Source organism: Carassius carassius, chromosome 14, assembly GCF_963082965.1.
Source record: "Carassius carassius chromosome 14, fCarCar2.1, whole genome shotgun sequence".
Lineage (NCBI taxonomy): Eukaryota > Metazoa > Chordata > Actinopteri > Cypriniformes > Cyprinidae > Carassius > Carassius carassius.
The window spans coordinates 18,221,935-18,236,673 of NC_081768.1; the positions used below are offsets into that span (position 1 = coordinate 18,221,935).

The 14,739-nt window shown below is 38.1% G+C and overlaps 1 protein-coding gene across 1 annotated transcript; it reads left to right on the forward strand.

The window, feature by feature from the left end:
- The first annotated feature begins 1,211 nt into the window (after positions 1–1,211).
- On the forward strand, positions 1,212–6,175 carry emx2 (empty spiracles homeobox 2). Its single transcript, XM_059566488.1, has 3 exons — positions 1,212–1,934; positions 3,309–3,493; positions 4,988–6,175. Exons 1-3 carry the CDS (start codon positions 1,544–1,546, stop codon positions 5,153–5,155), a joined length of 744 nt encoding a protein of 247 aa, XP_059422471.1. The 5' UTR covers positions 1,212–1,543; the 3' UTR covers positions 5,156–6,175.
- Positions 6,176–14,739: the final 8,564 nt, after the last annotated feature.

A 14,739-nucleotide genomic window follows, 5' to 3' on the forward strand; every position in this document is an offset into this window, starting at 1 on the left:
ATAATGTACACCACTTAGCATTATTGTCATGCTGCATTCCTACGTTAAACCAACAGCTGATATATTGTTCATTTATTTTAACAAACGTGGGGTGTTGAGAGCTATAGCCAATATTATTCAGGTAAACAGTGAATGTGGACCTATTTTGCAAACATTCAATACTTCTTCCTCATACTGCACATATGCGTTCACAACAGTGACATAAAACAGTTGCATTTTAAAATGACATAAAACGCATGCTTGTGCACAATTTAAAATAATAGATTTTATGAATTAAGTTTGTATTTTACTAATATATTTAACGGTGGAAATTTAGGCTAACTAAAATTTCTGAACTAAAAATTTCCATTTTTATTTGTAGGCTGGCGATGTCAAACAAAATTGTCTTAATTTGCAACCAATAATTGCGTGGTGTAGCCTATGTTAAGGAATTGTAGTAGCCTACTGTATGAGATGAATCTGAAAGTATTTAAAAGTAAAAAGAATATAAAACCTTTTTAAAACAGCCTGTCACCGAACTACCTCACACCCATGCAAAACAGACACTAAATCCCAAGACATCGCGTTGAATACCTGAACTTTTGAGATGCAGTACGCACATTATAACCCATAATTGGATTGAACTCAGCTAATTTAATGAGTAATAGACTCTTGTAGTCATACGACAAACAAACTGAAAATATTGTCTGTGTCTAATAAGTCTAATCCTTGTCTCCTGGCCAATAGAGAAAGAGGGTCTCTCATCCCTAACTAATCACAAACCCATCGGAGAAAATGAAAACGTGGAGAGACAATACAGAGGTGGGCGTTAGACAGGCCCACCGAACATCCAGAAAAGGAGAACCTTCAAAAGTTTTAATATAGCCTACACAGACATTGTCATTTAAACTGATTATTTCCTGACAGATTTAACTGATTACACAGCCATTTGTTTAAATTTGTACTTTTGTAGTCGAGTGCAAATCAGCATGTGTAGTTCTATGTCTAAACGTGCAGTGATTAAGCACCGAGGTGCTGGAGTAACCGTGTAAAGGCGTCGTTATGCCCTGTGTGCAACACAAATACATGCTGAAGTACCTCGAGTCTCTCAATGGGATCAGCTGCGTATGTAAATTGCTCCACAGCTCTGTTTCTGGGCGAATCCGTTCCGTTTTGCTTGAATCCGCCTCTCCGCGCTCGTTCGTTTTGACGCACTTAAAGACTCTTCCCTCAACCTTAAGGCGAGCGGCAGCGACCAATCACCAAGCCATTACAGGCTTCAGAGGAAACTGTTTATGTGACTCCAGAGCTAATTAGGCTCATGAACTAACAAATCGCTAGCACAACTGGTAAGGAACCGATCACATTCATGGATTGTCTGGAGAAGTCGGCCACCTCTCTCACGATGTGTTGAGCTTTGTGCTTTTGACAGATTTTTTTTTACCCTTTCTGTAGCCGCCAATAACTTGCTGAAAAAAAAACTTTGGTCTTGGGTGTGGAGTATTTTTTAGTGCTAACGCGTGTACCGTTTTCACTTAAACTGGGGAATTTTGACTGGTGAACCATGTTTCAGCCCACACCGAAGAGGTGTTTTACCATAGAGTCTTTGGTAGCGAAGGATAATCCTTTGCCAGCGTCGAGATCCGAGGAGCCCATACGACCAGCGGCTCTCAGCTATGCAAACTCAAGCCAGATGAACCCATTTCTAAACGGCTTTCACTCCAGCGGCAGGGGCGTCTACTCAAACCCGGACTTGGTGTTCGCTGAGGCTGTTTCACATGCTCCCAACTCCGCCGTCCCAGTTCATTCAGTACCTCCTCCTCACGCTCTGGCTGCTCACCCGCTGTCGTCCTCGCACAGTCCGCACCCTCTTTTCGCAAGCCAGCAAAGGGACCCTTCAACTTTTTACCCGTGGTTGATACATAGATATAGATACTTGGGTCACAGATTTCAAGGTAAGTTCCAGCAAAATATTTTATTCGCCAGTTACTTTGACCAGTCGTTCAGAGAGAATAAAAAAGGCCACACGGCCCAAGGACACGGCAGTTTTTAATTGATAATTAACTAAATGACACTTTTGTACTAGATATTAAAATGCTGAAATTAATGCTATCGAAAAAAGTTTATAACCATTTTATTGTATCGGAAAAAAAAAATATATATATATAGGCTAATGCTGTGAAGTAGCCTTTTGACATTATACAACGGTTATCAGTAAATTGCTGGAAGAAAGGAACCTGGTATTATATATACTAATACTATATACTATACTAAGCTGATTTAAAACTCTAGAGCTTATGTATTTGATGTTTTTTTTATTAATTATTTTAATAGGTTTAAATATTTATTTAGCATAAACGTGTTACATCGCATTTTAAAATAAGCATCATAATAAAATCCATCGATTGTTGTGTAGCCTAATAAAATATATAGTTATGAAAAACTTTTATTACAAATAATAAGCATTCACATTACCAGAAAAAAAAACTTAAGAACAACGAAATTATTTTATTAATAGAACAAAAGTTTCATTTCCTTTTTTTTTTTCATTTGTTTGGGGTTTTTTTCTCCCGCAAATTTCATGAATTTCGTCTTTATCTGAAATTGCGTTTCCCTGGGTCCTTAATGTTGTAAAGTGAACTTAAAAACGTTAATATTCATAATCGTTAATAAGTGTGATACTATCGTATAATTACATTCATCACACTATTATTTAAATTGCACAAATGTTAAAGAAAAAACCCTTCCTTTTTTTTCTTTTTTTTCTGTATGGGAAAACATTTGTCATCCCAGTTTCTAACCGAGACGCTCGTAATGAAAACCTTTATTTAGCCTACCACTGGTAAAGATAGGCTACTCAAAGCTATTGAATTAATTCGTAGACATTTCAGTTGTGAAATAAAAATAGCCGTGTTCTATCTCCGTGTTTTTTATTTACAAATATGGGAAAATAATATAGTAGGCATTATTTTTTGAATGATTACCTGTAAACTTACATTATTTAGTCCCAGATTTGAATTCGCAACAAAAGTTTACTTAGCTACAGGAAACATTGTTATTGGTAAGTAGGCTAACTATTAAAAAAAAGATAACAGAAAAAATCTTTATATAGCTCTATTTTTATTTGAAATGACCGGTTAATTGTGATATTATTATAGACTATATTTTAGTAAGATGTTGCATGCTATATAATGTTTTAAAATGTAAGGCCCAATTAATAGGTGGGTGAGAACAAATTGAGCGGCCTCTCGAAGTCTTGCACTTATAAAGGATAGGCTGCTTATTTTATGGGAGGTGATGGGTTTTAATTTTCACCATTTTCATTACAGGAAACGAAACTAGTCCGGAAAGCTTCCTATTGCACAATGCACTGGCAAGAAAGCCCAAAAGGATTCGTACTGCTTTTTCCCCATCACAGCTACTACGGCTTGAACATGCTTTCGAAAAAAACCATTACGTCGTCGGTGCGGAACGAAAACAGCTCGCTCACAGCCTTAGCCTCACAGAAACTCAGGTAAGATGAAGTTTACCTTTCTCCATTAGCGTGTACAGCCATATGTGAATGTGCAGCATGGTTCTATGGATTTAATAACTATTGAAATCAGCAGGCTCGTCCTTGAAACGGTTACATATTATGGTTAGACTACACCTTAAATATAAACACATAGACAGTGTTTGCGCAACAAAAACGCAGTTCTGAATGATTTACTAGACAGTAAAATCTTTTAAAATTACAATTCCTTATGTAAATATTTTCTAACGTTGAATTGTTCTCTTTGATAGCATATTTCCATATATGTAGTCACAATGAGTATTGGCGTTAGTAATAAGTGGCCTTGCATATGTAGCCTAGAATATAATTTGCACAGATGTGACGACTTTTTGATTTCATTTGTGAACAGTTTTGAACAGAAAATGTTGTTGTGCTATTTAGCCTTTGGTTTTGCTGGGAATCCCACGCGTAAAGGGCATCGTTCTAAAGCGCTATGGTTCGAAGTGAGTTAAACCCACCGTTTCCAATTCACCCCGATTTTTGGTGAGGTTGAGAGATTCCGTTTTAGGCAGTGCTCTTGTGGAAAATGTTTGGCAATTAACCAGTTAACCGTTTTAAATGGACACTTAAAAGAATGAGGCGGATTCTATGAATTTCCCTAACCATATTTAAGATCGTATTTGCGCGGATCGTTCAGTGGCCCGGTCGGAGTCTATTGTCCCGGTGACAGCACTGGCTCTTTTCTAAACGCCGCCTTTCAGAAGAGCAAGAGAGAAAAATGGACTACGAGCCACTTCAATGCTTCAATTAGCTCCCTGAAAGCACATTAAATGTGCCTCACTTGCCAAGTTGTCAGCTGTGAGCTTTACGGATGATATGAATGATAAAGCTGATGAATTAAGCTAAAGACTGAACTTTACCAATGTGTGCTAATAGAAAAGGTTTTATACGGGAATGTAATAATGTGGGGGTGAATTGTAAATAGGCCAGCTAATACACTGATCCGTGATAATAAGCGACAATGTCGGTGAAGTTACACTGGTATCACATTATTATACACTCACATGCTGCTTCTATTGTACTGAGTCTATTCTCGCTCAACAGTAAACTTTGAGTTTGGAGTAGCAGCAGGGCATGATAGTGATGATGCAACCTGTCATCCGTACACAGGTCAGGTGCATTTTAAAAGGGAAGCCACGCCAGCCAGTCTTCCCTTCCCCTCCCCAATCTCATCCTCACTTATCAGTAATATGTATTTAATAGCCTCATTTAAATTCTTTATGATGTTTTAATTTAGGCCGAATGAAAATCGACCAATGCTCTCTCGACTAGATTGACTGTGAGATACCTGGCGGTTCTTTGTCCGTCTAGCCCTATTATTCTTAAGGCCCGTTAGTGATACCTTCAGTTAGGCCAGCTCTCTTTGTTTAATTGTTTTATTCAGAGGCCAACGAAAAGCCTGTGTGTAGCTATAGGCTACTTTACGCTGATTATTTAAATTTTTCCTCGCCACAGGTAAAAGTTTGGTTTCAGAATCGAAGGACGAAGTTCAAGCGTCAGAAACTGGAGGAGGAAGGTTCGGATTCGCAACAGAAAAAGAAGGGAACTCATCACATAAACCGATGGAGAATGGCCACAAAACAAGGAAGCCCTGAGGAAATTGACGTCACCTCAGACGATTAAAAGACTCGAAACTGTTTGAACGCGGGACAGCGGCGTGGCTCGAAGGATGTCACGCGTAAGGATGCTGTGTACTGACAGAGGGAGAGGGTAAAGCCAATATCACATTTTGATTCTTCGAGATCGACAGCTTGAGGGTGAGAGATCCTGTTGGTGGCACTGCTGTCACTACAAGAGAACTGTCAATAATTTTCAAGGTGATTGACAGGTATTACATGCAGACGCCCCCACCCCCCACCACCACACTACCCGCACCTCGTCACCACTATCAAAAACATATAGCTCAAATGCGCATAGGACATTTGCACTTCTGAGGGTTTTTTCCTCTAGTTTTTTTATTTTCAAGACGTGAACCTTCCACATCAAGATACCAAAATATACAACTGTTTTTGTAAAACTTGAATTGCATGGTAGAGCAATGAATTTTTGGTAGGTTAATTAAGTAATTTGACCTTCTTTTTTTTCAAAGTAAATTTGTTCTGATTCTTTTTTCTTTTTATCATCTGAGAAATGTTATGTGCTTCTTCCTTTTTTTTTACAACAGTGTGCAGTCTTTGAATTTATAATTCTCGTGTTAAAGTGATTGTGAAAACAATATGAAGTAGCAGTGCTGCGTTATAGTGTTTTTTAAGAAGACAAATTTTAAAACCAGATTATAAAAACCTTTTTCAAGTTTACCACATACAAAAGTAATTGTAATGAAAAATTCTCCATGACATTCCTTAGAAATTAAGCTTTACCATGACTCCGTAATCTTGGTGCGAATATCTGATCGGGACTCGCCCCTCCTCTAAAGAGTTGCCTCGAAGGATTAATGCAAGAATTGACGGCAGCAAAACTTCAAGCACTGAGCGTATTCCATGTAAAGAGATACTAAAAGCTAATGTTTATGTTAAATCGTCTTTTACAAGAATGTAAATAATTTTGTGTTTGTGTTAAGTTTGCTACAATTTTAACACAAAGTATACTTCCAAGAAGTATGTAATTGTCAATATTTTGTCAATAAAGTTTTATCAATATGTTGCTCAGAATAAAATTACAGCCTTTTTGTTTTACAAAAAGAGACCAAAGTGAAACTTCTGTCAGGTATAAGTGAATGGTTTAGGATGCATCTTTTCTTTTTTGGAGGGGAAAATTATTATTGAGCGGTATGGGTTGCACTGGCAGTTTTGTTCTTTTGATTCGGTCGCTTGGTGTCATTGTTCTTCATGCAGGACAAACAGACGAGGTATCGTAGTTATCACTGTTTTATCAATGGACTATTCCACCAGCTGTCTAATTAATCTGAGCGTATAAAGAATGTAACGGGAAAACGGACTGGTTAAAATGTAACACAAATAGACTGCTTACAACGGTCGATTTTTCCGCAGCGAAGTGCTTGTTTTTTTCTTGCCTCATTTGCCGCTCAGTCTGATAGACTGGCATTAACCAGTTTTATTTCCATTGGTAGAAGAGCAGCGTCTGGTCTGTTCAAGCTACAAAGAATCCTGCGAGCTTTTGTGAAAGTGCAAATCAGTTTAGGCAATTATCATACGAGTAATATGTGGGGGAAAGGGGATGCATTGCCCAGTGGTCCACTTTAATCTGTTAATCCGTGGATCCAAGGGGGCCTGGTTGGACATAATTTAGTACAATCTGACTACCTCTCACAACGCGATAAGAGAAGGTTTGCAATGTGCCGCAAAACAGGAGCTTTGTTTAAAATCTTGTCTGCAGCACCGGATGGAATGTATTGCCTTTCCTTCTCCGTTCTTGTTTTTAATATACACGCCTAATATGAATAATAGGCTATACTATGCAAATATGAATTTTATATTTGTATGTGAAACACGTGTCAATTCAGCTATAAATTAAAAAAAACATTATCCCAAAATAGCATAATCGTCGTTTTAAAAATAAAATTGCATGAAATAAGTAGGTAGCCTGGGCTATTAGCTTTTTTTATTGAGCAAATGTGACAAAATATTCCGAAAACCCATGAAAGACCATGCCGGGCGTTTTCGTATTGTCCCCAAAATTTTTAATCGTAGTTTGATAAAGGTTAGAAAATTTCATTTTTTATTTTATTTACCTTTTCTTGTCTTTTTTAAGTCTGTGGACTATAACGGTAATAAAATAAAATAAAAATCTGCGGAGAATAGCCTACTATTAGCTTTGAAAAAACCCTAAAAGCTTTATTACAAACCCATCTTTGAAATAGAGGGATTAGAGGGCTGAAAGGGTCCCACAATAGTTAGAAGAAAAGGTTTCATGCTAATGAGGTTAATGCCCTTTGTATCTCCGGACTCCACAACTTCATTACTCCTATCTCGGGCAACACCGAGCGGCTCAGAGCCCACAATCCACTCGAGCTGTTCCCTACCCTGCCTAAAGAAGGATTTGATAGCAGCCCTGTTCAAACTAGATAATTATATCTTTTCAAGTTGGAATTAAGATAAAGAAAGTGCAGTGAAGGCGGTGAGCCTTGATCCGCTGCAAACAAATTTGGCGCACTTTCTCCCTCCGTTGTGCCTCAAAAGACAGGACACCCCCTCGTTACCGCTCGCTCCCCTTTATTAATTTTGCATTGCCGATTTAAATGCGCCTGGTGTTTTGCATTTAATGCTGGACAATTAGCTGAGTTTAAAAAAGGGGAAATTATATTTCGCCGAACTGAACAGGCTTAGAAACTTTTTATTATTTGTTAACGTTATTTGAGTGGAGGAGATTAAATTAATTTTAAAGGCCCATACTGTGTCAAATAAAGAGCAAAAATGCAAGGGCATTAGAGAACCGAGCTAGGCTATACTTAATGCAATATTTAATATTTCTTATAGCCTAGCCTTATTTTAAAGCATGTGCTTAATTTAGTTATGCAACATAATAATTATTAACATTGTGATAAACTCGTGTGTTTAAATTATTCAAATATTGTCGAAAGATACAATCTCTATGTTCACCCAAAAATGTAATTATTCGCAAACAGTGAGCGGTGGACTATAACTTCGACCTTGTATATAGGCCTGTTAATCGATTTGCTTTTCTCCACAAGCACATGGGCCATGCACTCCCCGTATTGAGAACCTTCTGACCCGCTTAGGTTACCCCGTGCTGCGATAACTTGTTTCAGAAGCAACATTAACTTAAACGTTCAACAACGCCACGCTTATGCAGAGGGAAAACGATCAATCACAGAGGGCCATTGCCATGATTCATCATACAGTGAGGAAAACATTTGGTGTAGCTTCCAAATGCTTGCAGTGGTTTTTGAAATTGAGGTCTGGTTTTTAAACCCAGGTGAAAAACCTGCGCCTTGCGAGTGATGTTAAATAATTACCCGTCATTTAAAACAGCCTGCTATCAAATAACCTCAATGACCCAAAACCTCTAATCTGCAATTACTAGCTTTAATTACGTCCGCTGATCCTACTAAAAGGCAGTTTTACAGTACGCTGGACGATCTGGACTCGTGTGCAAGATGAGTATTAAAAACCTATTGCACCACATTGATTAAAGTACAGACTGTCCTCAGCTTCACTTCAATTTATTGAAAGTTGGCAAAACATAAGAGATGTCTTTTGATTGTAGGTCATTGCACGTTCCGAAGTGAGGATATAGGTCTAGGCTACTCTACATTTCCAGTTGCAACTGGCCACTGAAACTGGTTTGAGGTGATATTTATAGCTTGGCCTGAAATGTGACGTCATGACAAACACAATCTATCCAGTTTCACAAATTGCTTTTGAAACTGATCCTTGTAATGGGAGAATGAACCCCCTCACAATTCCCGCGGCCTTGCCATAAGGTACAAGACTAATGAGCAATTACAAAATAATCACCCTTCAAATAGTTTACGTTACAAATTAAATATAATCTTAGATTCTCTTTTTATTATTAACGAAGGAAAGCCCTGAGAGCTTCCATTCATAAACGGATGCTGGTCTGGAGAAATTTACTTGAGTAGCCTATACATTTAGTCACAACTTCTTATGGCACAAAACGAAAGAATTTTATTGAGTTCATTTTTGTAGCCTTGGTCAAGTGCACTGTCCACATCTCCTGTAATTCGGCTTGAATCCCTCAGAACCTTCACTAAACACACAAATATCAGTGGATCAAGGTAAAACACTGGTAACAGCAGCGGTGACACTGCTGAGACTTAATCGATCCTGAATGAGAGAGTCAGGCTACCTGATCCTGGTTATGGCGTTTACCTGCATTACTATGCTGCCTCAGATGGCCACTTTTTTTTAATGCGTCACCTTAACGATAATATGGTAATTTTTTGGTAGCCTACCGTTATTAGACTTCAGGTGAATGCATCAGTATTGCAAAAGTAGAATATGAACTTACTTATCGTGTATAGCCTACAGCTGTCATGTACAAAGGTGCTGAACTATGGCTGCTCATCAGTATGTCCAAAACTGTCTCCCTGACCCCAGTAATATAGCCTAGCTATATCCTGAAAATACCACCAAACATCAAAATCATGCGTAATCAGTTCTGAATAGGCCTATAATAAAGAAAGAATTAGAGATTTGGTCATGGTTTTTTTTTTTCAGAAATATTTTCAGAAAAGGAGTAAGAAATATAATCTACAACATAGCTCAACAACATGGAGACAACGCAGGTAACAAAATATAACGAGAAAGCTCGCATTGTGGGGTCATTTTAAGGGACTTATTTTTTTTTTTTGGCTGACAACTTAAGAGATCTAATGCATTTATATTTGCGATCATATACGTATGCGGCTCCATAGTCTGCAGGAGCAGTGGAAGAAGAGGATGAGGAGGAAGAGCACGTGGGGAACCTTTCTCAAATGTGTTTTGTTAACTTGGTAAAATCAAAATTCATCTCAATTCTAAATTCATCTAAATTCATCATCTAAATTCAAATATTGCAAGTGTTTTAGTCTACAGTAGCCATGCATGAATTAATTTATTAAGTATACGCAACAGACTTAAGAAGTGATATTCTATTTAATTTACGAACGTTTCAGGTGCTGATTTGGTAAACATTAAGTGCAATAGCGTCCTACCTTTAAACCAATAGAATATATAATACCATATATAAAAGAGAAAACAGCAATCCCTCGATGATATTGTATAAGGACAGAAGTCACTAACCCTAACCAAAATCTATAACTTTAGTTTTCAAATGAACAATCTCTCCATTTCCGCGATAGTCTGTTGACAAATCTAACAGACAACTCACTACATATTTTCGGTGTCTGAAGACATACGCACACAGACAGAGCGAGCGAGAGGAGAGCGGGGAGCGCGCGCGCACGCACATACAGATCACAATAATTGTAGGCCTAAAACAGACCTTCAACACTTAGGCCTATATGGCTTAAATAACGGATACTGCAATTGCACAGTGTAAGTCGGTCAGCTTGCCGCAAGTATCTCGGATCTCCCGCACAAACCTGGCTATCTCACACAGTGGATTAAAATTAAATTCACCCTGGAATTCTCAGGTGCACTGCTTTAATAATTTTGTATTTGAAAGCAATGCACGCTTTTGAAAGTACCTCATTAGTGCTGTGGTCATTACAGCTTTTGGACGTATAGCCTGTTCCATAAACGACGAGCCTTTTCGCTAATATGGTGGAGTCAAAGTCGAGCGTTTTAAGTGCAAGTGCAAAGCGTGTTCCTTATGGTTTCTCAAGTTATAGTTTGTTTCTGGTTCGACTTTGTAATACAACTACTATTACTACTACTAATTATTATTATTATAAAAAAATATATTGCCAAATTACATTCCCTTTAAAGAACTAATGTATTCCACATGGCAGAACTGTACACCTGATAAAATATCTCTAGGGCCTCGATGTTTGGAAAATCCTCGATTCGTTCCCTAAATAAAATAAACAATGGCTTCACTAAATATTTCACATGTGTTGCCATATTGATTTGCCTCATCTACTGCCCTCGTGGTCCCTCCACATTATATGTTGCCTGTTGATGCTATGCTTTCTTACACTATTCATTGAGTGTGTTTTGAAAGACATCATTACCACAGCCAGTCTTGATGACAACACACTTTGTAGTACTGAAATAATTTTGTCCACTATTAAGCGAAAGCTCTTGCAATTGCAATTTTGTCTGCCTTTTTTTTGTACCTATCACACAATAGTATAGTGTATTATATTATTATTATTGGTATAGTGTAGGGATCTTTTATTATAGAATTTATTTGTGTGATAATTAATGAGCGGTTGATGTTAAACATATGCCCTCAGGCTAAAACTCTATTACCACAAGGACAATAATCTTGCTTACATGGTTAAGAGTCAGTATGTAGATCCAGTCTTGAATTAGACATTTAAGTATACACTGGTTATGTCTTTCATCCTGTAAAGTCTTGACCAATTCAAAGTATTTTTTAGGATGCATAACATCTGCAAGGTTTGATATCTTTTCACTTTATGTACACTGCTGGAACTGTCTTGTAAATTAAGATCTTGATAAATGAACACACACAGACACTGTGGTCTGGAATTCTCACAAACTCATTTCATTCTCAGTTTGGGACCTATGTCAATGCTTTGACATTTCTCATGCAGACAGAAAACACTAAACCACTTGACATAACACTGCCAGTGTCAACCTCTGAAAGTCAAATACTCTATTCCTCTATTCACCAAATTGGTGAACCAATCCCCAATGAACTACTGGTGCGTTGCCTAGACCAAACATTGTCCAGCAGTTGCAGCACCCATGCAACAAAAAGAAAAACGTTGTTAAAGGGAAAAAATCTAATGATCCATGTTTAGCAAATGGAATTTACTGGGAAAGTGTAGAGCAGAGAAAAGGAGGCTGGTGTGTATAATGAGACTGAAACGTTTGGTTAAACCAATTTCTGATTTAAGAATGACTTCAGTTTGGGTGAGTATATAATGAATAAGTTGGAATAATTAGAACTAATAACTGTACCTGGACAGTTTTGTAAATGCAGTGCAAAAAACTAAAGCAAACACAAACTACACATTCAACCTTATCGAACATCCCATAGGCTAACCTCCCCCCCCCCCAATCAACAGAACACTGTGGAAAGAGCACAACCTGGAAAAAAGGAAAAATTATGTCACTGGACTGAAGTGTGGGGTTAATACATTTTTTGAAGATAATGCTCTTTTCTATGTATATGTTTGTGTAATGATTAGTGATATATACATATATATATATACACATATAAAATAAAGTACAGTTTATACATGTGTAATTTGTATTTTGGGCATGCTGACAGAAGTTTTGATTACATTGCGTTTTGGCATTTTCAATGTGATTATTATTAAATAAAACTAAAAAAGACCCATTAATACATTTAGAGCTAAGTGCACTGGAGCTTTTTATAGTCTTACGTTTTGTGTTCACTGGAGGTTGCTTTTTAATCTAAGTGAGAGAAAAGAGTAAAGGAGGCCACTTCACACATGAAAGGTGGTGTGTACATGTGTGTGCGTGTGAGAAGCTCTCTCTTTCTCCTGTCCAGTCACTTGCTGTCCTTTTAGGGACTCCAGAGGCTAGTTAAAAGGTGTCTGATTCTCACCATGAATCTAATTAGATCCTTGACTGAGGTCTTAACATTTCCTTGAAGAGAGGAAAGAGTGTGTGTGTGTGTGTGAGAGAGAGAGAGAGAGAGAGAGAGAGAATTGTTCAGAAAGGGGAGAAAAGGTGCTAAAACAGCAACTCGTTTCTCTCTTCTATGAGCCTCCACCCCCATCCTACCGGCCCCCACTGAAGAAAAACAAAGACCAGCAAGCTAATGAAGTTGGTAATTAAGAGGCTTCTGTCAGGCACAATGGGTAATTAGGAAGTTGGTTCCCTTGGGTGTTATTAGTGGTCCAGTCTCATCAGTGCTAAGGCCTGCGGTCTGACCAGGGACACTGGGCTCTCAGACCCTTCAAGAAAACGGAGAAAAACGCTAATTTTCACCTCAGTCTGACCCGAATCTGTTATATCTCTCCCGCCTGCTATTCAGCAGTTTTTCCCACATTTTGAATTTCAGTTAGCTGAGATGTAAACTTGTTAGCAGGCAAATAGAGGAAGCTGTGTAAAAGAGCAGGTGTGGTTCAGTCGGACCTGTTCATTGTGTCTCTATTTACAAGTGAGATGTATTTTATTGGTGAAAAATCCCCATAATTCCTCATTATACTTCAGTAAGAGATCTGCAGCAACACCCACGTTATAGATTACAGTTTTCTTACCCAGAAAGTGAAGATTTTTAACTAGGCCTATCAGTTTTACCAAGTAACACAGAAATTGCATATTTTATAGCTGTGATGTTGTGCAATGCATTTGTACGTGAGCCTCCCCATGTTAATGGCTTAGCCGTAGTGAAGCATCTTTCAAGCAGCCCGGCCCACTTAGCATTCTGAGGGAACAGAGCTTTGCTCTAATTAGCACGTTTACTTTAGATTGCTTGACTGTGGTGCGGATAGAGAAAGTTCACTTGGCCTCAATTAAGCATATTTATCTCCGATTATCTGTCAGTAAGATTTCTGCCTGGGAAAGAGATTATTTTAAAGAGGTGGCGATATGCGAGAAGGATGAAATATTCTGAAGGCGTGATGTCTTCCAGAGTAGAAAAAGGGAATGAAAGATTTAGAAATTGAATCAGCTAAAAGAAGAGTTTCAAGTGAAGCTAATTTGTGGGTTCCAGGCTCTGATGTGCGCACTTACATTTTTTTTTAAAGGTGCCTTGAGTTTTAATAGATATGAATCCCAGTTTTCATATATTTTTGTGTAAGATGGCTTGCATATTAATGGATATATATTAATCCAATTTGAGTGTAAATGTTAGAGAACACCTGGAATTTATTGACCGTAATTAATATATAAATGAAGAATACATATTTTGTTCATAAGCTGTTCAACAGCCCATTGAGCATATTTGTATGCCTTTGTGTTATTATGGTGCCCACTTTTCAACAGCTAGACATACCACACCTGCTCCACTGATGTGTTATTTGCCACTAAAGGGTGTGAGGAAGTCGTATGGTAGAGTTTTTACCACCTGGGGCACAAAGTAATGGTGAAAAACACTCACTGATTATGTGACATGGGTTGCAGCATAATGCTAAAATCTATGCTCTAAATAGGTGAGAACAACAAACAAAGTCACTTATGTAGTATTAAATAATTAGCCACATCATGCAGGAGCAGGCTAACAGCGACAAATGGCACGTCATGTCGTGTGTCAAACATATATCTGTATCTTTTTTTTTGTTGATGCTCAAGATAACCTAGTCATTTGGTTATGGGGGTGATATAATTTGTTGTTTTCACCTCAAACTTTAGCTTACCTCATTACATTGGGACATGCCAGCTAAAAACACAGCTTAGATCTTTGTCACAGCTCACTACTAAAACCAGGATGGCTTAACCAAAGTCTCTCCAAAAGATACAGTGTCAACTGGATCCTGATCGGCTGGCTCCTTTGATCCAGTCGCATTCCTCAAAACCGTTTACACTGTTTAGACAGGAAGTGTCCTGCTGCAGGGCACAACACCTGTGGTTTGAACTCGTGACCTTTCATCTAAGTGCGGCTGCAGAAGTTCCCTCTGCCTGCCGGTCAGCGCAGGGATCAGTGTGAACAGACAGCTG

Bases quoted from the DNA above. Each gene is read 5' to 3' on its own strand.
- emx2 (XM_059566488.1), top strand. From the start codon at position 1,544: ATGTTTCAGCCCACACCGAAGAGGTGTTTTACCATAGAGTCTTTGGTA. The intron at 1,935-3,308 runs GTAAGTTCCAGC...TTTTCATTACAG, and splicing joins CTTGGGTCACAGATTTCAAG to GAAACGAAACTAGTCCGGAA. The intron at 3,494-4,987 runs GTAAGATGAAGT...TCCTCGCCACAG, and splicing joins TTAGCCTCACAGAAACTCAG to GTAAAAGTTTGGTTTCAGAA.